General features: G+C 45.0%; 1 protein-coding gene across 1 annotated transcript; it reads right to left on the minus strand.

Annotated features, from left to right (window-relative positions):
• Nucleotides 1-244: 244 nt before the first annotated feature.
• T265_02907 (hypothetical protein) lies at nt 245-21,630 on the minus strand (the record flags this gene model as incomplete). The annotated part of the gene is made up of 11 exons (XM_009167260.1): nt 245-595; nt 3,453-3,487; nt 4,261-4,312; nt 10,102-10,641; nt 12,314-12,653; nt 13,770-14,229; nt 16,374-16,494; nt 18,475-18,759; nt 18,801-18,986; nt 19,033-19,594; nt 21,554-21,630. The coding sequence occupies 8 exons, from the start codon at nt 21,628-21,630 to the stop codon at nt 10,414-10,416; spliced, it is 2,259 nt and encodes a 752-aa protein (XP_009165524.1).
• Nucleotides 21,631-23,823: the final 2,193 nt, after the last annotated feature.

Consider the following 23,823-nt stretch of genomic DNA (forward strand, 5'->3'; position numbering starts at 1 on the left):
ATTTTTTTACAGCATTCTCCGGTTGCACATTTTTGAAGCGGATGTCCAGATGGCGGAGTCCTCCCCGTCTACATTATTCCTATTGCACAGTCACAACCAATCCTAAACGAAAAAGCTAAACAGAGGGGACCCTCGAGATCACAGTACAAAAGTGGCGGATGTTTTCTCCCAAAGACCGAACCAAGCAATGCCAATGGGTGACCCCATCTGAGCAGAAGTCAAAACACCCGGGAAAATTGTCAGTTGGATTTTTATCTGATAAAACTCACATGTACACAAAAGGCGAGTTGGTCAGAGACGGGGAATTTGAGAAAAATGAGAAAATGGCGATTGCGTGCCTATGGACCAACGGAAGAGAAGGTTCAAATCAAGGGTTGGTGAAGATGAACGGGTGCTCCAGACGCACACACAAGCACACGCATACACATACGTACGGCGAAGTCAAAAAACGCACAAACACGCCACAGCTAACATGGTCTAAGGCTATCAACAATCAGACAAACACACACATGAATGGATAAACGGGTGCGCATCCATACGATCCAAACAGACCAAGGAGTTACCCAAACCGTACTGGGATCGAGTAACAGGGCGGCTGAAAAAGGAAGAAACAGATGGGAGTGAGAAATACGTCTGAAAATGAATTGTACAGTTCTGTTCAACAACTAGTGGTTTGTCAGCCCAACGTTAAGAATTATTTGGTGAACATCTCGGTATGCGTAGGTATTGCGGACAACAGTTCTTCTAACCATGATAGCGATGATTCAGGTGTACCGAAATACCTCCGTGAAATATTTCCTCTTAGGAGAGATGACTGACAGAAGCTATCACTACGGCCTTCTGTACTTGCTTCTCGGTCGTACGCAGATATTTTCAACAGCATTAGTCAACAGGCATTTAAGGTATTAAGTGCGACGAATGCAAAGGCTTGCCAAAATGTAACTTAGGCATACACTGACACTGAGCACTTTTGCAATGGGCGTCAGTTCTTGAAATTTCCCGCATTATGGGCGTGTAATTTACATGTAAACTAGCCATATTCTAACAAAATAACAAATCGCTTCTACAGAAATACCTAACTTAATATAATGTGATGATTCTCGGATTGTGATATGTCGAATTTTTGCAAACTGGTTGGTTCTCCTATCAAGGGACCATTGACAAGAGTTCTTTTCAATAGGTATTTGGACTATGTGCCTTTCCAAAGTCAATTCACCAACTAAGAAGTCAAGTTGGATTAAAACAGGTACAAATGCAGCGGGCTAGTGTAATAGCCGTACATTGGTGACCGAATAATTAATATGGATCAACAATACAGGGCATTTTTATTGCGTTTGCTGTTTGAGGGTAAACCTGTCAAACGGAGAACCAGGTATCTAGTCTTCGGTTGTTGGGTATTTGTTTCTTCGAGGAAGACAGCAATGGAGAGAAATTCACATATTCCAAAACCTCTTTTTCCATGACGTCATTTCATCTTAGGTGGGTTTCTTGAGGTAGGAGTGCCCATGGGTGACGAGTTTGTGCCTGGTGTTCACATTTTGACAGCGGCTTTTCGTCTATCTAGCCCACTATGGGGTCGCACCGGTCTGTAAATGATGAGTTGCCCAACGAGGCTTCCGTCAACACATGGTCACGTGATTGAAAATAGAGAGCGCAAGTCGCTACGCAAGTGTCAAGTTGACCCTACTGCTTACCGGTCATCAGCGAGCTGCGGGTAGATTGTCGGACCACTCTGAAAAATGTACACGCTTAGACTTCCTTAAAAACTCAGGAAAAGCTCAGTGACGACGGTTCCTAACTGGCTTATGCAACTCCAGTGCTTCTAGATTGGGACACAGAAAGTGCTACACGAACAACACCAACAAGTACGCGAAAGTATGTACGGAGCCGCAACCCAATAAATACACAAAATACGCAGGAAGAATTCTACTGACTTCACTCAATTTCCTGGTATTCTAGGACACAACTAGTGGAGTGATCAGCATAGTGGTAGCCCATGTGGTTGACAGCCCAATCAAGGGAACCTTCAAGTCTGGTCAAGAACAACTAAGAGGATGGGAGGCGACTCGGTTAGAACTTCACAACTTGGCCTCCACGCCGTACTGAGATGTGAGCCGAAAATATGGAAATCAGGACGACGGATATGAACTGTTGCAGTTACAAGGAAGCCGGACTGAAATCATATCATAACTTAAATTCAGTCAGCAGACGGCCAGATAGGTCACCTAAACACGCTAACTCTGTGCTGAATTTCCGCGTTTAGTGAAATATTTTACCCTGAGTTTAAGATAGTGGAAATCGCAAACTTACTGAGAGGACTCTAAGTAAACTTGCATTTTAAATGGGCAATAAAAACGCGATGAGCTCCAAGAAAGTGTCATTGGGTCCGCATTACCGTCAGCTATGTTGAGAAGGTGGGTCCCAAGCTAGACCATCGTTGTGGACCAGGGAATAAGTTTTTTGTTACAACTTCTGATCCCATCCATAAACTAAACTAAATCAATCAGAACATATCAGTCAGGTTCTCTAATAAGTGACTAAGTTAGTCGGGTGAGCAGTAGACGCATTAGTTAGCGTCTGGTCAGTTCATCTACGGAACATTCATTCAAGAGCTTTAACAAATAACTGAATAAATCATGAGTTTATGAAACTCGTGGATAAATGCTACGGCTGAGACCCAAGAGACCGGCGGTTCGAATCTGTGGGTGATTTCTGATTGCCTCCTTCTAGGTCTGCCACCTGCTGTTTGTATTCCAACTTGTGAAACGACCGTCCATCAAAGAAGTGAGGCAGTTTGAGACGAACAGTTTGATTTGAGTATACTATGATGATCGGCGCAGCACTTAGAAATTAGCCACAGATATACTTTCCTGGAATGCGCTGCGCTTCCGATTGAAACCAGCAGTCTGGTGACCGTTCGTTACTGGTCTGTTTTTTTTTCGAAAATGATTCACTTACTTGAAACAATATCCACTGTGCCACAAATAAAGAGCCAGTAGTGCGTCCATTATTTACTTATCTACAAAAGTTGAACGCGCTGAGAATTCACGAGATCGGAATTTTTTCAAAAAAGGAAAAATTTTATTCACCTGTCCTAGGATTCACCATGCCACGGCAACTTTTCGAACAAGGCCTGTCGGATCAGTAAGCACGTGTGGAGTAATAGCAGATAAGACATGCATCGTGCTAAAGCGAGTTTATAGAGAATTCTGGATTAAGAGGTTGGAAACACCGGTGGGTAATCATCATCTTTACAAATAGGTAGCTGAGTGAAACGATTATGAGAAGGAAATCAGAAAACACAACAGAGGTAAAGTCCTCAGCGTCGCATGAAGACACGGAGATTTACTTAGTGAGACAACAAGCAGAACCAGGTTGGTTTCGAGTGTCAGGTGTGGTTGCATTAGGCCTTACTTGCAACGATGTAGATGCATAACGAGAACAAAACTCACGCAACTAGTACATGTTCCCCCACAATCGGCAAGAACTGGCAAGGAGAGTGACGAACGGCACCCGAGAGGAAATATAAAATGAATTCGATATGAAAAATAAACAAGAACAATGCGAAGAGCTGAGTAGACATGAGCTTATGGACACGGATGAACTTTCCCGGAATAATGAAAACGGAACCATAAGGAACAGTCGCAAGAGATAATTCTTTCCTCAACACCTACTGCTAAAATGAGATAGGGTTTGAGACAGAAGTTGAATTTCCAATTGCCTATAAAATAAGCAACTGGTAGATCATTGTCTCGGCAGTGACATAAACGCCGGCCTCGGTCTCAAAGTACGTTTCTACGTGTTTAAAGTTGACGGGACCATTGAAAACCCACTCAACGGCAACTGCGCGTAGTGGGCACACATGTAAACGAAGGTATCGTAACCATTTCAGGGAACACCAAGAAGCTAACTTTCTTGTAAACCAATGAAATATCACTGAATGCATAACATAAGCGAATTAGACAACATACATGGTCGGCTGTCCAGTGACTAGCCAACCAGTTACGTTTTTCTGTACCGGTATGGTCAGCCGTACGGGAAGCTCCAATCCTCTAGCTCACTCGAGGTATGCTGAATACACGCTCATCTGAAGAAGCCTAAATGAGAAGGCAGTCGCCGTTCTGTGAGAGACTGTCCCTAGAAGAGTCTATTTAAGATGAGTACCTTCAAGCGATCTCCTTGGACGGATATTTGCTCCCAAACTACAGTCTGAGCTTCCGTATCAAGCCAGCGCCCTCAAACTGAGACCAGAGAACTCACCTGTATACGATTTACCACATAATCCGGGGCACGGGATACAAACCAGGCAACTCTGAAAAGAAAAGGATTGGTACAACAAACAAAGAGTACGATTGACGAACAACCTGAGTTGTTCAGTTGCGTGTAATGTAGTGTGGGATGTAGAAGTATTCGGGATGTATCAACCATGCAACACTTCAACTACTGACTGGAATAGAGTAGCGGCAACGAGAAGGCAGCACATCGTACAGACGTACTCCACAATCAGCTGAAAACTATATGGGTTGCAAAGTAATTCCACCCGTAGATTTTCGATACCTAATGGTTGCGAAATCCTACACACGAACTCTACATCCGGAATTATAGCCCGAACACTAAATAATTAAACCAGCAATAACATCACGGTGGGATCGGCACGCTTAGCTGTTTGTGGCGAGTCAAATTAGTCCACCATTGGACTATTGTCATCTAAAAAATTACCGGTGTAAATTGATGGAGCATATGCATACAAAATAGAACAAGTCAAAGATAAAAGTCACAAAATGTTCTACGGATGCATTCAACGGCTTTGGAGACATTTCTGTTTGAAAATAGATTTGATACAACGAAGTGGTTGTTGTATAACTAAGGCATCATCATCATCATCGACAGCATGGCATCAGCGTTCAACACCGATGCTTCACTGCCGTAACTAAAGCATAGAGACGTTTATCTTACACCTAGGTCGGTGTTTGACTGATGATGGGTTTGAAGTCAGATTCTGAGACGGTATGCTGTCGGTTCAGCGTTCACACCGATGCTTCACTGCCGTAACTAAAGCATAGAGACGTTTATCTTACACCTAGGTCGGTGTTTGACTGATGATGGGTTTGAAGTCAGATTCTGAGACGGTATGCTGTCGGTCGCCAAAAGACCGGATACTCAACTCAAGCAAAAATGGCCAAAGAACGTCACTGCAGAAATGGGACAGCCTGAAGACAATGAAATTTCCAACGACTCGCTAGGCTCTTCTCCGGGTTGATCTAAAAGGAATTCTTTATTGAGCCATAGAGAAAAGTAGATGAAAAACTTCCCTAATAGGTACTTTTAATGGAAGCAAAGCCAAATTCCTAATAAAGCGCTTCTTAAAGACCTTCAAGAACGCAGCAAAAAGATGCCGCAAGAAGGCACCCTCTAACTAACTGGATTATTACCCACGATAGACACAGCTTTGAATTATCCCACCTGAACGGACGGAACCGACAACGCAAAGTGGAAACTGGCTTTTCCTCACCAGATATCTGTATCGCATTTGTTCAAAAGGAAGTGTTAGTGCCTGAGAACGCCGGTCAACCGGGTGCGTGGCCTGAGTGTGATCTCGTAATCTTGCTTCGGTCGACGGAAAGTGTATTCATCACCCAGCACCTGTAGTGCGTGCATTCAGAGGAAAGGATGTGTTGGCGTAGCAAGTCCCTATGTCACTCACCTGTAACGCGCTCAAACAGTGCAATTATCATTGTTCACACGGTTTAGCCAATAAAATTCCGACCTCTTGAAGTAAAGATTAGAGTAGTTATGCAGAGTGAGTGTGCGAGGGGTGGTCAGTAGCACGGTTGCCTGCCTAACTTGAAAAATGCCATCATTCAGGTAACGAAATAACCGACTCTTGGGGGCATTGTCTGTTATGGGCAACCAGCTGTATTTAAACCACGAAGAGAGCCGTCAATCGAATATACACCATTAGTTGTACAGAGCAACTGGTATCCGAAGGAAACACGAGGGTCGAGATACTCCCGGGTTGACCATGCCTAGACAAGTGAAGCCGAGACGTAAAGGTCAGGTTCGGTGCACGGACCTGCTGACCAGAATTCGCGCCTTAACCAATGAGCCCTATCGACTGCATGGAGTGATTATGAGTTCGCTTGTTCTGGTCAAAATATAATTAAGTAAGTAATCTTTTGGGACCTGATGCATTACATCCGATGATTGCTGGTTCAACTAAAGAAAGTCTACCTAACATTTTGCTCCCGCTCACGAATTCCCCGAGGAGTTGGAGCTACTCATCAGCCTATAATAGCATTTCATGTCCTCTGGGTGTTCAGGGTCTGGTAACGATTCCTCATAATCTGAAATGTATGCAAGGATTCGCTCTTATTAAGATCCAGAAGCGTTTACTGTGTGGCACGGCATGTCCGAACCGAATGTAAACGGACAAGTGAGTCCGTTAGTTCAGGTCAACCTCAGTTGCCTAGCGATTAACTTGGCGCAAAAGCCGTAAAAAAATCGTTCAGCTGTAGCGCCCTTTCGGTGCCTAGCTGCCATGCCACCCGAAGGAAGCACGAGGGCTGGGATACTGTCAGGTTGCCCAAGCCTAGACAGGGGAAGTCGAGTGGCGGAGGTCGGGTTCGAACCACGGACCTTCCGGTCAGTAAATTCGCGCTCTAACCACTTGAGCCATCTCGCAAAAGCCGTAACGTTGGGTTTATTGACTAGTTGGTTGTTTCTCATTTACTGCACTTTGATCTGCTATAAAATTCATGGAAAAGGAAGGATTGAGATGTGATCAGCGGCACAGAGTCTTCCCCTTGACATTCCTCATCGAGGAAATACACACTTTCCTCTAGAAGTTAATCAACAGGCACCCTCCAATTTAGTAAATGGCCCACTTACCCACTCGACAACAGTGAATATCACCATCAAGACTGGCGTACCGTATCAAAAAACCAACAGGTTTTGCTTCATCTGAATTGATTTGTCCCGATGCATGGTGACACTCTGGAACGCCATATATCTGTACGGATTCAAGCTGCTGATTAAGAAACCCAATATCCATCAAAATTACTGGAGCTCTTGTGATCTTGTCTGGGTTTAACTAGGTAATGATAAGCATACATTAAATAGGCTTATCAGATTCGTGCGCTCTATAAATCCAAAGTACGATATATGTAAAACTATTGATTACCTACAACGCATTTAGACAGTGTTGAAAGAACAGGACAACTGAAATTCCGCTAAGCAACGACAGGTGCCCGAGCAGACTCACATCCCATACGCATATCAGTCGAGGAGACATTCCAGTTTTACTACTTGGGTTGTATTGCACTACCAATAGGGCACGGTTTGGTACAGAACATATACGAGATAGGATAGTCAAAAGCAGATACAGTTCTCGAAAAGATGTTGATTTTCGCTAAAAAATTACTTAGTTGTCGCTAAAACCCAGGGTGGTCACCGTTCAGTAGTGGGAACTAGTGCCTACTGGCCACACAATCATGGATCCAGTAAAAGTTGAAATGAAACGGGGGGGTTGGGGATTTATTGTGAAAAACCCTACCTCCATAGAAAGTGTTTAAGAGACGCCTGCATACATTTTACCAAAACATCGAAGTGAGCGTACATCAGCATCATACTGAAGCAAGACGCCATCAGCAGGATTATCCCGAAGTGGTTTGCAAAACTCACCTAATGCATACCCAGCAAACGACACGAAAGCGTCAGCCAGATAGTACGGACAAGAAATCGCAGCAAGGCTGAGGATCGGCTACGTATTATAGGGTTTCGAAACACGTACAAGGAGAGGTAGGTAGAGACTGTCAAGATCCCGTGGCACTCAAATTAAGGTTGGTCATAAAAGTTCGCTGCGATTATTTCTCGATTTTCTACCGAGCGTCTCCCGGTAATTTTCGGATGCTGAAATTTGGCGGATCCACGCTTACATTAACCACTAGAAGAGCTGTATTTTAAAAAACTGGAGGGGCACAGCTTTGACACCCACTCCGTTTGGTATGCCGTATATTTCCGTTTGTCTATTGTGAACTATAGGCCCAGTCATGTGCAACGTGAGAACGACCAAAGTATGGTCAGTCTGTGATTGGTAAAGAATTGTTAAGATTTTGACCAGCAAACTCACGCGCATTGGCAACCGCCGTTTTTCCCGGATGGGCATTCAGAGGAATAGCACCGTAATAGCTCATGGACAATAGTCAATAACGCAACTGTTGATACTGTCGCAGTAGTCTTTGCCTTCGAAGTGCTCAGTTTGCAAGCGACGTCACCAACATCATCGCACCAAGTGAAAACAATGGTGCTTCACCGCCTTACAACCATGTTAAATTATTAGAATGCCTTATAATGGAAAGAAAGAAGTGCAGTAGGGAGGGGGTTGGGGTCTAGGGCTAGCCTACCACAAACATCCGAAGTACCTACATCGCCAACACTCAGTCACACAGTCTGAATAGAAAGTGCCAACATGAACGCCACTGACATCGGTTAACCGCCATATCGTTCAGCGTCTCCAACCAAACACACAGAGGTTCACGTGCACCCTATTCTGAAAGGAGAACAACACCCGAACTTGTCGTAACACCCCTCATTTACTTCTGTCATGTAGAATTCTCTTCACCTCTATGTTTCCGCCACTCCGAATCGGTCGAAGAAAACAGCGATCGTCTCGGCAATCGGGAAATCGACATGCGTAGCATATTGCCCAGCCATCTTAGCTTACAGTGTTGGATGTATTCTTTGAATGAAATACCGTCTGCTTCACCAAAAAGCATCACCTGTTCACCTCGTTCCAAATCAGCTGGTTACAGCCCATTCCAGCTATAGTTATGAGACATCTTCATTTCTATGACCACCGAGATCGCCCAGTGTTAGAGCGCGAATTTACTGACCGGAAGGTCCGTGGTTCGAACCCGATCTCTGCCTCCCGACATCCCCTGTTGGGCTTGGGCAACCTGTCAATAAACCAGCCCTGATGCCTCCGAAAGGGTGCTACAGCTGAAGGATTTCATTTCTTTCTCTATGAACACCGACGTCCCAGATCCTCCACCCGAAGTGGTCAATTCTCCCAGCCCGGACTATAGTATGATACACATCTTTTGAGACCCAGTAGATGCCTTTTTGATACAAGTGGCGCAAATTGGCAAAGGCAATCCTGGTCTACGAGGATCGTTCGTTCACCTCGTCTTTCGCACTACCGTCAGAGCTTATGCAACTTCCGACACACATGTACCGTTCCACAACTTTTATTGTCACTCCCTCAATTCTATGGTACACGTTCGAAAACTGTATGTCTCAAAAGGATGCGGAATACATCCCGAAGGACTAGATTACCTTGGTCGGTTTTTATAGTATTGGTTGCACTTCCTGCTGTTTTTCAAAAATGGTAACACCCGTCTGTATTTTCCAGATCGGTAGGGCTCTCGTTCGGAGAGATCCAAACACCTGGCGTTTGGAGGCCTTTCAGTGCTTGCCTCTATCAACAGAGAACGAGGGCTGAGATACTGCCAGGTTGCCAAAGTACAGATAGCAGCTGAGGTGCCGGGGTTGAGTTCGAACCACAGCCAACAGAGACGAGGGAGGACAGACTGCCAGGTTGCCAAAGTACAGATAGCAGCTGAGGTGCCGGGGTTGAGTTCGAACCACAGACGTTCCGGTTAGTAAGTTCAACCAATGAGCTATCTCAAGATTCTGACTGAATAACTGAACTTAATTTAACTAACCTGAGAAGCTATGCTGGGCATTCAATTGAGGAAGACAACCAAAAGATCAAGCCCGAGTACGATACTTGTGTATGTTAAATAAATCTTACGCCGAACTATATCGGCCTGTGTCATTCGGACTTCTGATGGGACTTTGTACCAGAAATCAACTTTCTGTCCATGCGAGTTTTTGTCATGCATCTTCTCAACGCCTAGCCGTCATGCTACCTAAGAGAATAAGACTGTCGGACTGTCCAAACTGGAACCGGTAATCTGAAGGCGAAGGTTGGGTTAGAGGCATTAAAATTTGAGATCTTGTCCCTAACTCGTGAGTTATTCCGACGCACATAACATAATTAATGAAGAGAATGGGCGTACAATCAATGGTTGGAGAACTTACCAAGACAACGAACCAATCAGATTGCTCACAAGGAATCGGATGGGACGGAGCACATGACGTTCTGGAGGTGAGAAACTGGTAAATGCATCTGATTTGGAGGAGTTGACGACGTCCATGGAAGTAGAGACCACACTCGGAGACCCACGCAAATGAACTGAGTGTGGACAAGTGGAGAGCCGATATAAAAAGACAAACAGAGTGAAGCACCTCAGAAAGGGCGATGAATTGCCATATTGAATGTGCTTGCGAGGACAGTTGGGGGAAAGAGCGAGCAAAAGAACAAGTGAATGTACGACTTATGCAAATATATTGCTATCGGGCAGAAGTGGGAGGGCTGAGAACAAGTTTGGTGTTGTCGACAGTTAGTCGTTTCCGTTTGACATCGTCGCCGCTCGAGTCTGACAAGTTTTTGGCAGGAGACTGCCGTTTTTGCGCAGGCGCGGGTGCAAGTGGACCCCGGTCGGGGGAGGACTGAGACGGGCCAGCAATGGAGTTAGAAGCAGCGGGAGAAGGGTTATTGGACGTCTCTGTCGAAATTGACTGAAACGAAGTTAGAGAATGCATAACAAAGTTGTTCATATATGATGACGGGAATTCCACAGTAGTAGCGAACGGCGTAAAACGAACCTTGTCAGCTCAGAAATACGTTATGGTTTATTGAGATTTTAACAGCTGAAGACACATCAAGATCGGCAGTGTGTAAACTCATCTTTCATTGTGGTAGAGAATGTACGGAAAATTTTCATTAAGGTTTGTCCGTGAAAATTAGAAAACATATGCTACAAAACGCACAATCTAGCCACCAAGATGATCATGGAATACACGCTGTTAAGTATATCCGATAGGATACGGTTACAGATAAGTTCCGAAATTCCACATACTGCCAAAACTCCCTTTTCAAAGGTTAGCTAAACTTGTTCCCATTTACGGAGAACCGAATGAAAAACGGAGTGCGAAAGCAGAGAATATTGTTGATAGTTGTTCGATATCCAGTTAGGGAAAGCGTCCTTCTAATTAGCTTCTTCGTAAAATGACCTGCAAACGGTGGTCAACCAAACACAGGAAATGGTTGGTTTTCTTGCACAATAAATCAGCTGCTTGTTTGGATTTCCATCAAAATTCGGTTAAGAACGATTCTCAGGTTTATGCAAGGTAAAATAAGCAACAATGTGCAGTGTTCAGACAGGAAATCAATTCCGCTTCAAGTGACCGTGTGCAAACTACTCCGTAAAAACTATTGCACCAGTCAAAACAATGTGGCGATAATTGAGCGCGGATCGGGAAAATAAAACAGTGAGTTGGCATCGAATTATCGAAATGACCTTCTGGTTAGTGGTTTCGCACCCTACACGATGAGCTATCTTCGGTTCATAGGATGCTGTTAATGTGNGCAACAATGTGCAGTGTTCAGACAGGAAATCAATTCCGCTTCAAGTGACCGTGTGCAAACTACTCCGTAAAAACTATTGCACCAGTCAAAACAATGTGGCGATAATTGAGCGCGGATCGGGAAAATAAAACAGTGAGTTGGCATCGAATTATCGAAATGACCTTCTGGTTAGTGGTTTCGCCACCTACACGATGAGCTATCTTCGGTTCATAGGATGCTGTTAATGTGCTGGGAAATAGGATGTCAGAAATTCGGTCTCATTCACCTAAGCCTAACGTGAAACAACATACTAAGGTAGCAACAAAGTGTGCAGGATTTGTTGGGTTGCACTAACTAGTCGCGCTCAGTTTGGACTGCAACATCGCCTGTAATTTTGAAGGAGAACGAAGATTGCGGTAAGCTCGTTTTGGAGAAAGAGATATCAAGTAGCAAGTATGTTTAGATGAAATTAGCTCAGTCTTGAAGTATATACATAGCCCGATTGAGTAGTTTAAATCTCACGGGGTACGACAGCCTATCTAAAATACCCCCTGTAATTGGCATTGAACTGTCGGTTAGAGAAGCGCCATTATGCGTTCCGACTAGATGTGAACAATACAGAATCAGATTCAATTCTTGTTACGTATAGTCTTGATCAAAAGAGGTCATATTACCTGCATGCCCAAAAGATGGTTGTCTTTATAAACGCCTGTGCTTTCTAAAACTGCAGGGTATGTTTAATTAGGCTTGTGAACACGCGATTCAAGCCACTTAAAGGCATAAATGATGCAAATGAGATCTTTGTGAACCATAAAATTCCTCAATATAACAAGATTAGCTTACGTTCTCTGGATAGGAAGAACCATTTGTGACAGCAGATTCATCCTTTTGTGGGTCGGATGAGGCTGTGTTCTGCGACGGAGATGCTGCTTGTAAAGTCACGTTAACAACAGAGGCGCAACTGCTGGAACGCTGAAGCGAGGCAGGAGATGCAGCTCCGCTGGGTAAGTCAGATGAACTCGCAGGGCTTGGCATGCTCTCTCCTCTATCTGAGCCGACAGATGGATATGGAGAGGCTTTAGAACTTTCTGAGGCCTTGGCCGTTTCAGATATAGCTGCCTTGGCAGCTTGTCGCTTAATTTCATCCATATCTTCTGCAGACACGAACTGATGCAGTTGCGACCTGGAAGCAAGCAAGAAAAGAAGGATTTTCAACGGTGTGGTTTTGATTATGAACTGTTAACAAGACACTAACATCCCACATACTGTTGCCCCGACGACGTTGAAAACATCAAAATTATCATCAGCTGTAAACCATGCACAAGTTTTACCGTGGTTCTAGCTGTCACAGTTCCATCACAATCAAACGCAGAGTACGACAGGGTAAGTAGACCATGACGAATAAAGTAAGGTCCCAGACAAACGCGACGCATGACAGCTTGCTACTCTAGTTCCCCAGAACATTGCACCAGGTCATGATTGAAGACTGCCTGGGAAACAGTCTGGACGGTGCACAGTTCCGTGATTGGAAAGGAAAACAAGAAACGAAATAAAAACTGTTTGTTATTGGTCATTTTATACAGGTTATAATAAAGGTGGATGTCCATGATGTATGGGGACTATAAGTAATCACAAGTGCGTTCAGCGTTCAAACAGTAGGAATAACTGATAACTAGAACCTAGGCACACATAGCCGGCTTCCATCTGGGTGAAATTAGACTATACTGTCTACGGGCTATCTAGACCATAGTATACTACGCTGTAATGCAATAAGCTATGCAATACTACTTGCAAGTCGCCTTATCAGGAAAAAAACAAAGACTTGTAAAAATGCATCAAACACTCGAGAAAGCATTGTTTTTCTGCTCTACCAGTAGCTGCACACTAGCGCATTATCCGATCGAACAACAAGCTGTCGTCGATACGATATGACTCAGTAGTTAGGGCGCGAACTCTCTGGTCGGAAGGTCTGCGATTCGGACGCGACCTCTGCATCTCTACTTTCGTCTAGGCTTGGGCAACCTGACGGTATTCCAGCCCTCATGCTTCCTCCGAATGGCATCGAAGCACCGAAAGGGTGTTACGACTGAACGAATATACCAGCGGACGTAGAACTCTCCTTCTGGGGTGTCTCAGCAAAAAACCAGCCTATCGTATTTGAGAACTGCCGTTCATCTAGGGAGCAAAATGTACCATTGATTATTTCTTCCAAAGTTCGTTTTCACCGCAGAGAAGGGAGTAACAGCAAGGAGTATCGCAATAACCATTTTATATTATGAGGGGAACAAAGACAACTCACTTTTTAACATACTTCACGGTCACTGTGTTAGTTAGGTCATCATTGGACAAACCACGCTCAATTGACTTCTCGAAAGAATTGATGTTTTCGCTCAAGTCCACGTTCAATGTGGGTTTCTCGGTACATGTATGGTTTACCACTGTTGTCAGCGAGTTTGGATTACGATCGAATTCCATTCCTATAAACCACTTTCGAACCAACTCGGCATCCTCATCACTCGGACCCTTCCCGTACGAACGACAGTTGACGTGAGCAATTTTCACGTAGCGATTGAGTTCAAAGTTGCTTACAAGGACGCGGAGACGGGACTCGACGAGGCCGCAGAGTTCCAGAAAAGAGCGCTTCGCACTTCCAGTGACAATCACGACCACATAATGACGGTAGCGGAAGAAAAAAGCGGGCTCGAAAAGGTTGGACCAAGGCTGTTTGTGTAGAAGTGCATCACTGGAGACTGTGAGACCTGGAAAAGAACAAAAATTTCAATGCTGAGGCAATGTATGTGATGGGAAAAATCGTTCCGGTGCCTACTTGCCATGTCACCCCAAGAAAGTACAAGTACTGCCAAGAGAAGCCGAGATGCGGAGGTCGGGTTCGAAACACAGACCTTCCGGTCACTGAGCCATCTGCCCCAAGGAAGTGAAACGAGGATGATCGATCGGTGGCACAGAAGGATTTTACTTCCAGTGATAGGTAAACTAACTCAGTTGAGGGATAATCATGAATACCTTAGAACCTAGATAGATGTGGTGGGTCACCTGAGTTCAGTCTGACACAATGAACTTGGCTGGGTAGACCACATAAAACGAAGAGATAAACATCACCCAACAACAATCTTGTGAAGCGTTAAATACTAGAGTTCATACTCGAAGATCATCGAAATTACGAAACCACAAGTGTTCGAAAAGTTGGAGAAGTTTGAATGCTAGCCGTACATCCAATAGGAACAAAAAATAGCCCCAGTGCTGCTGCAAAGATGTGTCATTAGAGACGGGGCTGTAGCGGGCAGGTTCTGTGTACACTTGTGCTGCCGGTTGTTAAGCCGATCAGAGTAATTTCACCTCAGTTAGAGCATGTTTCGTTTTATCTGGGACCCGGATGCTGTTCCTATTGGTGAAAGACAGATGTGTGAAACACGAACAGAGCGGTCGCAAAAAGTCGGACACGAACGCTGAAGACTTCTGTGCGTAGAGTTTAATAAAATCAACAATCTCAGACATATTCCTGGGTATTTTTGGCACTGTTCGGATAGTCGACGTAAGGGAAAGAACACAGCAGAGCAATAACCTCTAGCTAAACCGTCAATTATCTGTACGGATGACGGCCTGAGCTGCAAAGAAGAGATTACTCATAAGTTTTATCAATAGCGCACGCCGTGACACCAGTGGCCGAAAACTCTGCTGCTGGATAGGGAATTTGAAGTAGTTTTGTCAGTAAAGCCGATCTGACGTGATTCCGTACTAGGAATTTTGCTAGTAAAGCAATTAATGGGTAGAATACGCCAGAACGTTGGTGGGTAATCAGATTCTGGTGCCATTTCCGCCATCCTGCTCAGGTTACAGAGAAAAAAACATTAGTTTGTCCGACGAAAAAGAAATCAATTTACACGAACTAAGTATGGTTTTCTAATGGCGTCATGAACAACTTTTTGGTACCGTTTTCGACGTATGCAATTGACTGGACATACTAGAGGTTAGCAACTACATGTATTCAGCCGAAGTTCCCTCTACGGAGTGGACGGACCATTGGGCAAATAAGAAAATGGCCTGTAAACTCAAAGAATAAGTCTAAAAACCGAAGCACTGTTGCACTGAAGTAGTGGTGGACGTGCTCCACCGTCGTCCACCACATTAAGACACTGAAATAGTAGGCACGGTTTTGTTCACTGGTGAGATAAAAACTCAAACAAGTCAGTTAAGCTATTTGGAGACGTGTTTACCGTATTCATACAGATTGTAAACTTCCGGTAGAGGCAAACCACTTATGGTTGTTTCCGGTGCAAAAAACGCCATGTTGACAAATAACGAACCCGAAACGTTTCTAGATCCAAAAATACCGCCATACCAAGCATAAAAGCTGTCGATATAGCTACCCACTATTCGTCTGCTGCAGCTGTGCAATGGTTGTATGCTGGACATAGGTCCACTGTTTTATACAAAGTCCGCTAAACTACTCCTTCATCCGTTTGTTTACAAAGAGTTCAATTCCCATCAACCCTCGGGCACAAGAATGAAAACCAACGGAAGCAACGTCAAACTGTCTAGTCAGTTTCGAAATTGTTGTGAGACAGAAAAAGATGGGTACAAAAGACACGTAAACCGTACATTCACACAGTCCAAAGGTACCGTGCCTAGTTATTCAACCCTGCACATTCTCGTCAGATGTAGTACAGCTATTCAGAAGCTAAACACCATAGTGTCATAGCCGTGGAAACCCAATAGATAAGTAATCCAAGACAGCTGGTAATGTGGCGGTAAGTTTAGTTGAACAACTACCGGAAGGCCTCACACCTAACCAAGGGAACAAAATATTGTCAAATCAAGGAGTAAATTGAATTGAGTTCAGGTGGAAGGGGAGAACAATTGTAAAACGTGAAAAGTAACCCACCTTGTTTTAGTTCGCGCTCGAGAATTATGCGATTGCTGCGTTGTACATTATAAGCGGAATTCTGTGACGGGTAACTCGGGGTGAGAATGGGCATCAAATGATACTGATCCATAAGGTTGAGCTGAAATGAAGAGCAGAGGACTCACCGCAAAATAATGTGATATCATGTGTACATGCGACAAAATGGATGGGTTTCGGGTACAAAGGAGAGGTTGTGGATCAAAATAGTTGAAACGCAAGTTACGGGAATCAGTTGAATGTACATCTCAGTATTAACACCTCTCATGAAGGAATGGGTAAACTTCCAAGGAGTTCCGAGCTGCAAAAGCCGATCACACTATTCACCAAGCAATAACCGGGGAAACTTTTGTATAGGCGCTGCCGAGTTGGGGATGTCAAAAGGAGTGGGGTGACGATCACGCAATAATCAAAACACACGGGAATGACAACTGGAGAGTTGGATATTAAGCCAGAACGTTCGGGATGAAAAAATATTCGAGCAAAGAACTAGACACTCCTCAACTCAGTCCAACGGAAGGGCCAGCTGAGGCTTTTCGATGTTCGATCCCAATAGTGTAGTTCGGAGGATCAGGGCGTACGGCTGTTGTACTCGACAATGCTAGTTAGATGTTGCACTAAATAGTATGGGTGCAGAAGTGTGGCGCGAAGACAAATAGCATGGCACCGTAAACTGGGGCCATCGACTGAAGAATGTCAGGCTTGTCCTGTCGTCTGCAAAGTCCGCTCAAGTTTTCAGGTGAAAAACTGCAGCAAACCTTCAGTAAGGTGGTCTGGAAACTCCACATACACACCGCCCAAAACACTGGTTTGTACATGAATATGAGTTGCATTCTCGGTCAAGGTTTAGACTAATTTCACAGACTCTGCCTGGAGGTGTACTTTGACCATTTACGCCAAGAAATATGTAGCTTTAAATAAAGTCTTTAGGCAACAATAAATAGTAGACAACCATTCAGCCGTAACCCCCTTTCGTGGCCTAGTCAACCAAACAGAGCACGAGGGCTTAGTGATTGCTAGGTTGTCCAAGCCTAGACAGGAGTAGCCGAGATGGCGGAGTTGGAATCGAACCACGGACCTTACGGTCAGTATGTTCACGAATACAAGACGGTTTCACTCAATAGACTGATCCAACCCAGGTTAATGTTCGCTGACATTGTTCGTTAAAAATGCACGTACAATGTGTCACCACTGTTATCAGAAACGTTGGCCTAGCGTTCAAGCTGGGGAGGTACACGGTTGGATCATCATCCAAATTAGGATCATCTGATTCTCGAGACTGTGCATCTGGCCAGTGTGAACTGCTCCATCCGGAAACCGTGTTATACTGCGACCAGTAATTATCATGTCTGTCTGCCAAACCGTCTTACCAGTCGACCTCGCTGAGCATGACATGCTGACGAAGTAACATGCAGCGAAGTAACATGAGGTCACAAAACCTCGGCCGAAACGTTCAGACCAATACTATACGGATAAAACTTGGTGTACCTGAAGATCTGTAATTCAACAGCGCAAAGTGCCGGCTTAACAAAATTACAACAGATTTCCAGTGAAGTATCTGATTATACGTCGTTTCAAACCGTCTTATGGACATGTCTCAGGTGTATATCAGCATTCAGTAGCTTGCTCTTTTTGAGGAATTATATGCGCAGCTAGATAACGGTACAAATCTCTCGACCTAACCCCACTTGCATACCAGCGTTTGAAGGCCTATGTGTATTTTAGTCGATAGTGTAGGCAGGAGCAGCGCCAAAAAGGGAGTGATCGTGTTTCAGCTTGAAAGGTACCCTATCTATCCTACACACCCTTATCACAGGAACGGCAGCTGAAGGAAACTCAGAAAAGATCGGTGCGATGACAAACTGTGACAATAAATCTGAAATCCTGCCGGAAAAAGGGAGTAGTTCTCCCGAAAATCTGTTAAGTGTAAAGTAAACAAGCAGGTATCAGATAGAGTGGAAGAGACTCCAAGCAGGATATAGCGCAAATAACACGAAAACGAAAGAGTGGGAGAGTACGAAGATGACAATCCATTTTAGTAGCCTAGCAAACCAAACAACCCCCCATGTCTCGCTGCACTTACGCGTGGGTCCCACACTGGAAGACACAGGCTGGGAATGTATTCAGATTCACGCAAGCGCACAGGTTTGGGCCACGGCCACTGACTGAAAATCTTGAAAAACAAATAGACTAGCATAGATGGGGACGCGTAGGGGTAGAGTTGGCATATGCGTGAGACCAGAATCGCCCAAGACACTCCGCCCAAGAAACCCAGAGTGTTCGAGTATATATTGCGGCGCTTGGCCCAAAACCGAATTACCTGCGCAACAAAAAGGAAAAGATCGAAAGTATAAAGAATGGTACATTTCTGTTGCAAGCGTCAGGTGGCCAGTAAGAAGCAAGACTCACTTTGAGAGCAACTTTGAAGGAGTTTTTGTTATATACAAGGTTCAATATGTCCTCATTGACGCGCACACCATTAATACTACGCACATCATGTTCATCCATGTTACGCATTAGCACTTCTGTATTTTCACAAAGGTTGAAGTTTTCAGCGATATTCATTTGATCGATTTGGGCAAACAATAAATCAATCTGTAGAATTCGGCCGACTTCGGTGAATGGTTGGGAAACAGCTTACCTCAACACCCATGAATTTCAATTTCAATACTGGTACGAAGGCGTCTACGACGGCATGAATATCTTCTACGTGGGGATTCTCCGATAGGACAGATTGAAATTCGGAAAAAAACTCCTGTCTTGTAATGAATCGTGGGACAACCAGTAACGAGTCCACATCAGCTCCTTTGAAATTAACACCCAAGCGATACGACCCAAACGTGAAAATCTTCCCAGTGGTTGCCTTGGCAACATGAGGAGGGAGGTTTTGCTCGACAGCTTTCTGTTTGATCCATTTGTTGGAAATTTCTTGCAGCCGCATCAAAGCTTCGCGTCGCTGGGTGATCTCTTCGGGAGTTTCAAATATATCTAGCTGTGCTAGTGTAGTTTCAAGCTCTTGGGAATCTTTAAGGTCCTGCTCAGTCGGTTTTTTGAAGCTAAGAGCTCCGGTTTCACCGAGACATTGTGGAGGAATTTCATCACCCGGTTTCGAACCCATTAGGAGGAAAAGCAAAAATTTGGTGACTGTAACAGATAAGAGTATTAGGCTGAGCTGAAACCAAGTTCCCACACAAAAGCACCTCCTGAAAGAGGAAAGAATGAAAAAATGGACAGTACAAGTAAATGATATTTTGACACCGGCGAGTCAAAAAACGGAATGATAAACGCGCTAAATTTCCTGTCAGCTGTTCTCTGGGAAACCCTAATCAAACAAAACCAGGGGAGATTTGAACTTGGAAAGGGGTGCACTATTGATATCTGCCTATGGCTGGGTGTGAATGAAAAAGACGGTCCTCAAGACACATTGGATACCCTCACAAATGTGCTTTTATGATTAAGCTTGCTCACCAACGGGGTAGTTGTGGATGCAACATCCCTTTAATTTTGCAAAGAATGGACCTCATCGCGGTGTAACGGTACGCCTGCTTCAGAAATTCACCGAGCATATTTGCCGCCCGTATTAAATCGATACCATCATCGTCAGCTGCAAAAACCGCATAGCTGCTATAGTGTTTAGAGCTGCCACAGTTTCGTTCACTGAGGAGCTGTGAAGGTGGGGTAGATAGCTGCGTGTCTGAGACAGATGATGCGTAAACACAGGGGTATCAGTAGACATTTGATTGTGAGACCGGAACGGGAGTTGAGCACTGAAACCAACAGCTTGGATGCATCAGCGCCACTGAGGGCGCGACTGGGTCATGTCTAACAGTGACTCTAACCATTAATGCGCCCCGTCTAGGGGTCACCATCCAGGAAGAGGACAATGACGAGCGCAGGTGAATTTGCTGGTAATGGTTTTCATAATTCGCTGCTAAGTCACTGTTTGACATTACCTGCCTCGTTTCAACCCTTCGCATTGTTGAAAGAAAAGGGTCTTTCGAAGAGGCGCGAGTTACCAAAAACTATTAGATGTATTGATCCGGTGTTCCCACCAGACTCGAGCGATGTTCCGAAAACATCGATGGTGACACACACTGAAAGCTTTCTGATGTCCACAGCGTACATCAGCTATGTTGCTGACCCGTATAACAACATGGAGCGCAGCAGCACTATAAACTCGATTCTTAATGGATAAACTGATATCGCGCCAAGGTCACAGGTGATGCAGATTTACGAGGGCTCCACTGGAACTGATACTGCTGCCAAGGTGGACATATTTGTCTACTAACTCAATCGACTCGTCCGCCAGAATGAGGTTAAGGTTCGAGCCCACCGCCTTGCAGCAGCACTATCGTCCAGCTGTAGCACGCTTTCGGTGCCTAACTGCCATGCGATCAGAAGTAAGCCACGTTGTCCAATCCTAGAAAGGGGGAAATCGAGAGGCAGATGTCACGTTTGAACCACGAACCTTCCAGTTAGTCAATTCGCGTCCTAACCACCGAGCCATCTCTCTACGACAGCATTAGTCCAAGAAGAGTGGTCATCCGCATACTCAATATTCTTGAGCAAATGCCCAAGGAGCATTGCCCGAATTTGGTGGGAACACCGGATCAGCAATTCTGAAGTACGTCGAATGGTATTCGGGAAAAATAACACCTTCATCACATTGCATAGGTTGCTTTGGCATGGTCACGTGCTGCGTATGCCAGTCGACCGAATTCCACGAGAAAAGCTCTTTTCTCACAACAACGTGAAAGGTGGAAGAGCCAGAGGCGGTCAAACAGTGACTTGGCAGCGAATTATAAAAGCCACTACCAGCAAAATCAGCTGCGCTGGTCACTGCCGCCTTCCTGGATGGGGACCCCAAGACGGGCCACATCAATGGTTAGAGACATTGTCAGACATTGCCCAGTCGCGCCCTCAATGGCGCTCATGCATCCAAGCTATTGCCTTCAATGCATAGCTCCGTCCCCGATTCCCTCACTTAACAGTCCACTGACAGTGCTGTATTTAAGCACTAATTTACTAGCTCCCGCATCCGAGGCTGGGAGTGAGTGTTACATAACCGTATCAATGACGACGTTGTAGACTAAAGGCTAGGCAAGACATCCTCGCTATACACCACTTGATGTAGTGAACTCAAACAAGAGGTCCCCGCATACCTGCACGCATCCGCGGGAGTTGGCGTACAGCGCCTTAATGATGGTCGAAGATTTGTGGAGGACACCTCTGCTGCCATGGTGCCTGACGGTCCAGAGTCGAAAACGACTTCTAAGCTTCCCTCTCTCAGAGGGAAATGCGATCAATGCTTGCTGCTATCCCAGCCCCATTGCCTTAGTTTCACCAACAAGGAACAAGCGGGTGGAAAAACTACAAGGAACTTTGCGGTATTTCATGCGTGCTTTTGACCTTGAATCCAGGCTGTCCAGCTGGTGTTGGGTGAACATCATCATCGCCCATGCCTCGATGATATGCCTGAACGTCGTATTCGTTGCCTGATGGCATGCATATGACATCCACAGTGTTCCTCATACCACGCTGGGCGACAGATAACGCCAGGATCTTCAAAGTTATCTTCACCTGCGAACTGCGTACATGTTATGCGGTCGTTCTAACAGGTAAAGTTTCGTTCTTTGATGATCTGACAAAACAGGAAGTGGATGAGACTTAGAGGCATTGCCTCGCAACGTTGCTGCGTGAATTCAGGAACGACAGTGTTCTTAGTTGTAGGTATTATGAGTGAAGGGAGTGACAGTGGACTTTTTACAGAGAAATGAACTGAATTCGACAGATTGTATGTTTGTGCGCCTTTGAGCGCGCAACTGGACTTTGTCTGCCAGTATCTCCAACGACTGTGTTCTGACTCGCTGTTACCCTCCATGGAAACGGCCACGGTGCGGCTAGATTTGTTAGCAATGACCTTTACATTTCCGGGCAAAATCGGCGCTCGAAATCCTATAGCCGGTTACAACCTTCTGCGCGGTTGTTCGAAAAGGACTCTCGGAGGAAGTCGATCAACTGACATACGGAGCGTGACCAAGCCAACGCAGCTTACGGAGTGTGATCACCACATCTACCGTGTGAAAGTTATTCCCCAGAATATGTACTTCAACACTAAATAATATAGTAACCATCCAGCTGTAACACTCATTCGGTGCCTAGCTATCATGCCAACCTGAGGAAGAAGGAGGGCTGAGGTAATGTCCGGTTTTCCAAGCGTAAGCAGGAGCAATCGAGATGCAGATTCTGGGTTCGGACGACGAACCTTCCAGTCTGTATATTCACTCCTTAACCACAACCACTTCGAGGGCAGAAGTAGTAATTCACTATTCGTACCAGACTCAGGCAAGGTCCCGAGGACACCGGTGTTCAGACACTAGAAGTTTCTTAACGTCATCAGCTAACAGAGACCAAATTCATGAACCACATAGCAATATGGAACACGAAAAAGCATTGCGAACTTCATTGTTGACAGACAAGCTGATGTCATGTCTACATCACAGCTGATGCAAGTTGATAAGAGTTACTTATCTTTCCAATCTGGATGGATCAAGTGGTTAGAACGTGAACTTACCGACCAGAAAGTTCGTGATTCGAACCCGACCTCTGAATTTTGACTTCCCTATCTGGGCTTGCGTAACCTCGCAGCATCTCAGCCCTAGTGCTTCCTTCGGATGGCATGGCAGCTAGGCACCGGGAGTTACATTCGAGCGGTTTGTTCATTTATTTATTTTCCAAACTGGATGAAAACGTAGTAACTAGTAACTGGATTGGCTCATTTGCAAACATGAGGTTCGGGCTTGAGCTCAATCTTGCAAGGGCACTCTGCATCTTGTAGGTGTGAAGGCTTGTTTACTATTAATTGCGTCTCGGCTGGATCAGATCCACTCGACTCTAGTGGCTAGGAGTGTCTCCCATGATGATAACGATTATGAAGCTGAAGAAGAGAGAGGGCATCTTTGACTGACACCGCTGGATGCAGTGAACTCAGCCGACAGTTTACCTCAGGCTTCACCCGTACACGAGAGCTGGCGCACAATGCTGTATGGAGGGCCAAGAATTTATGGAGCAGAAACAGGAACATTCTTCCGGTTTTCTGGGCCGAGGTGTGCAACATGTGTGATTGCCTGTCGCCTAAGGTAGAATACTCCAATCAGATTAGTTTGGGGTTCTCAGTGGTTACCCATCCGGGTTCAGACGTTCTCCCTGTGACCTGACTCAAAAACAATTTTGAAAACGGAGAAAAAGTATCTTTGTACAACCCCCTTTCAGTGCATACAAAAAGAGGAAGCACACAACTATTGACGCCTCACATAGCTCTCCATTATTATCTATTAATTCCCCTGCCTAACTCAATACTCAGTCCTTTACAGATAAAAGCCGAAATCACGTGAGCCAGGTTTTCAAAAAAATGACTGACTATACACCAAAG

This window comes from Opisthorchis viverrini (assembly GCF_000715545.1).
Source record: "Opisthorchis viverrini unplaced genomic scaffold opera_v5_40, whole genome shotgun sequence".
NCBI lineage: Eukaryota > Metazoa > Platyhelminthes > Trematoda > Opisthorchiida > Opisthorchiidae > Opisthorchis > Opisthorchis viverrini.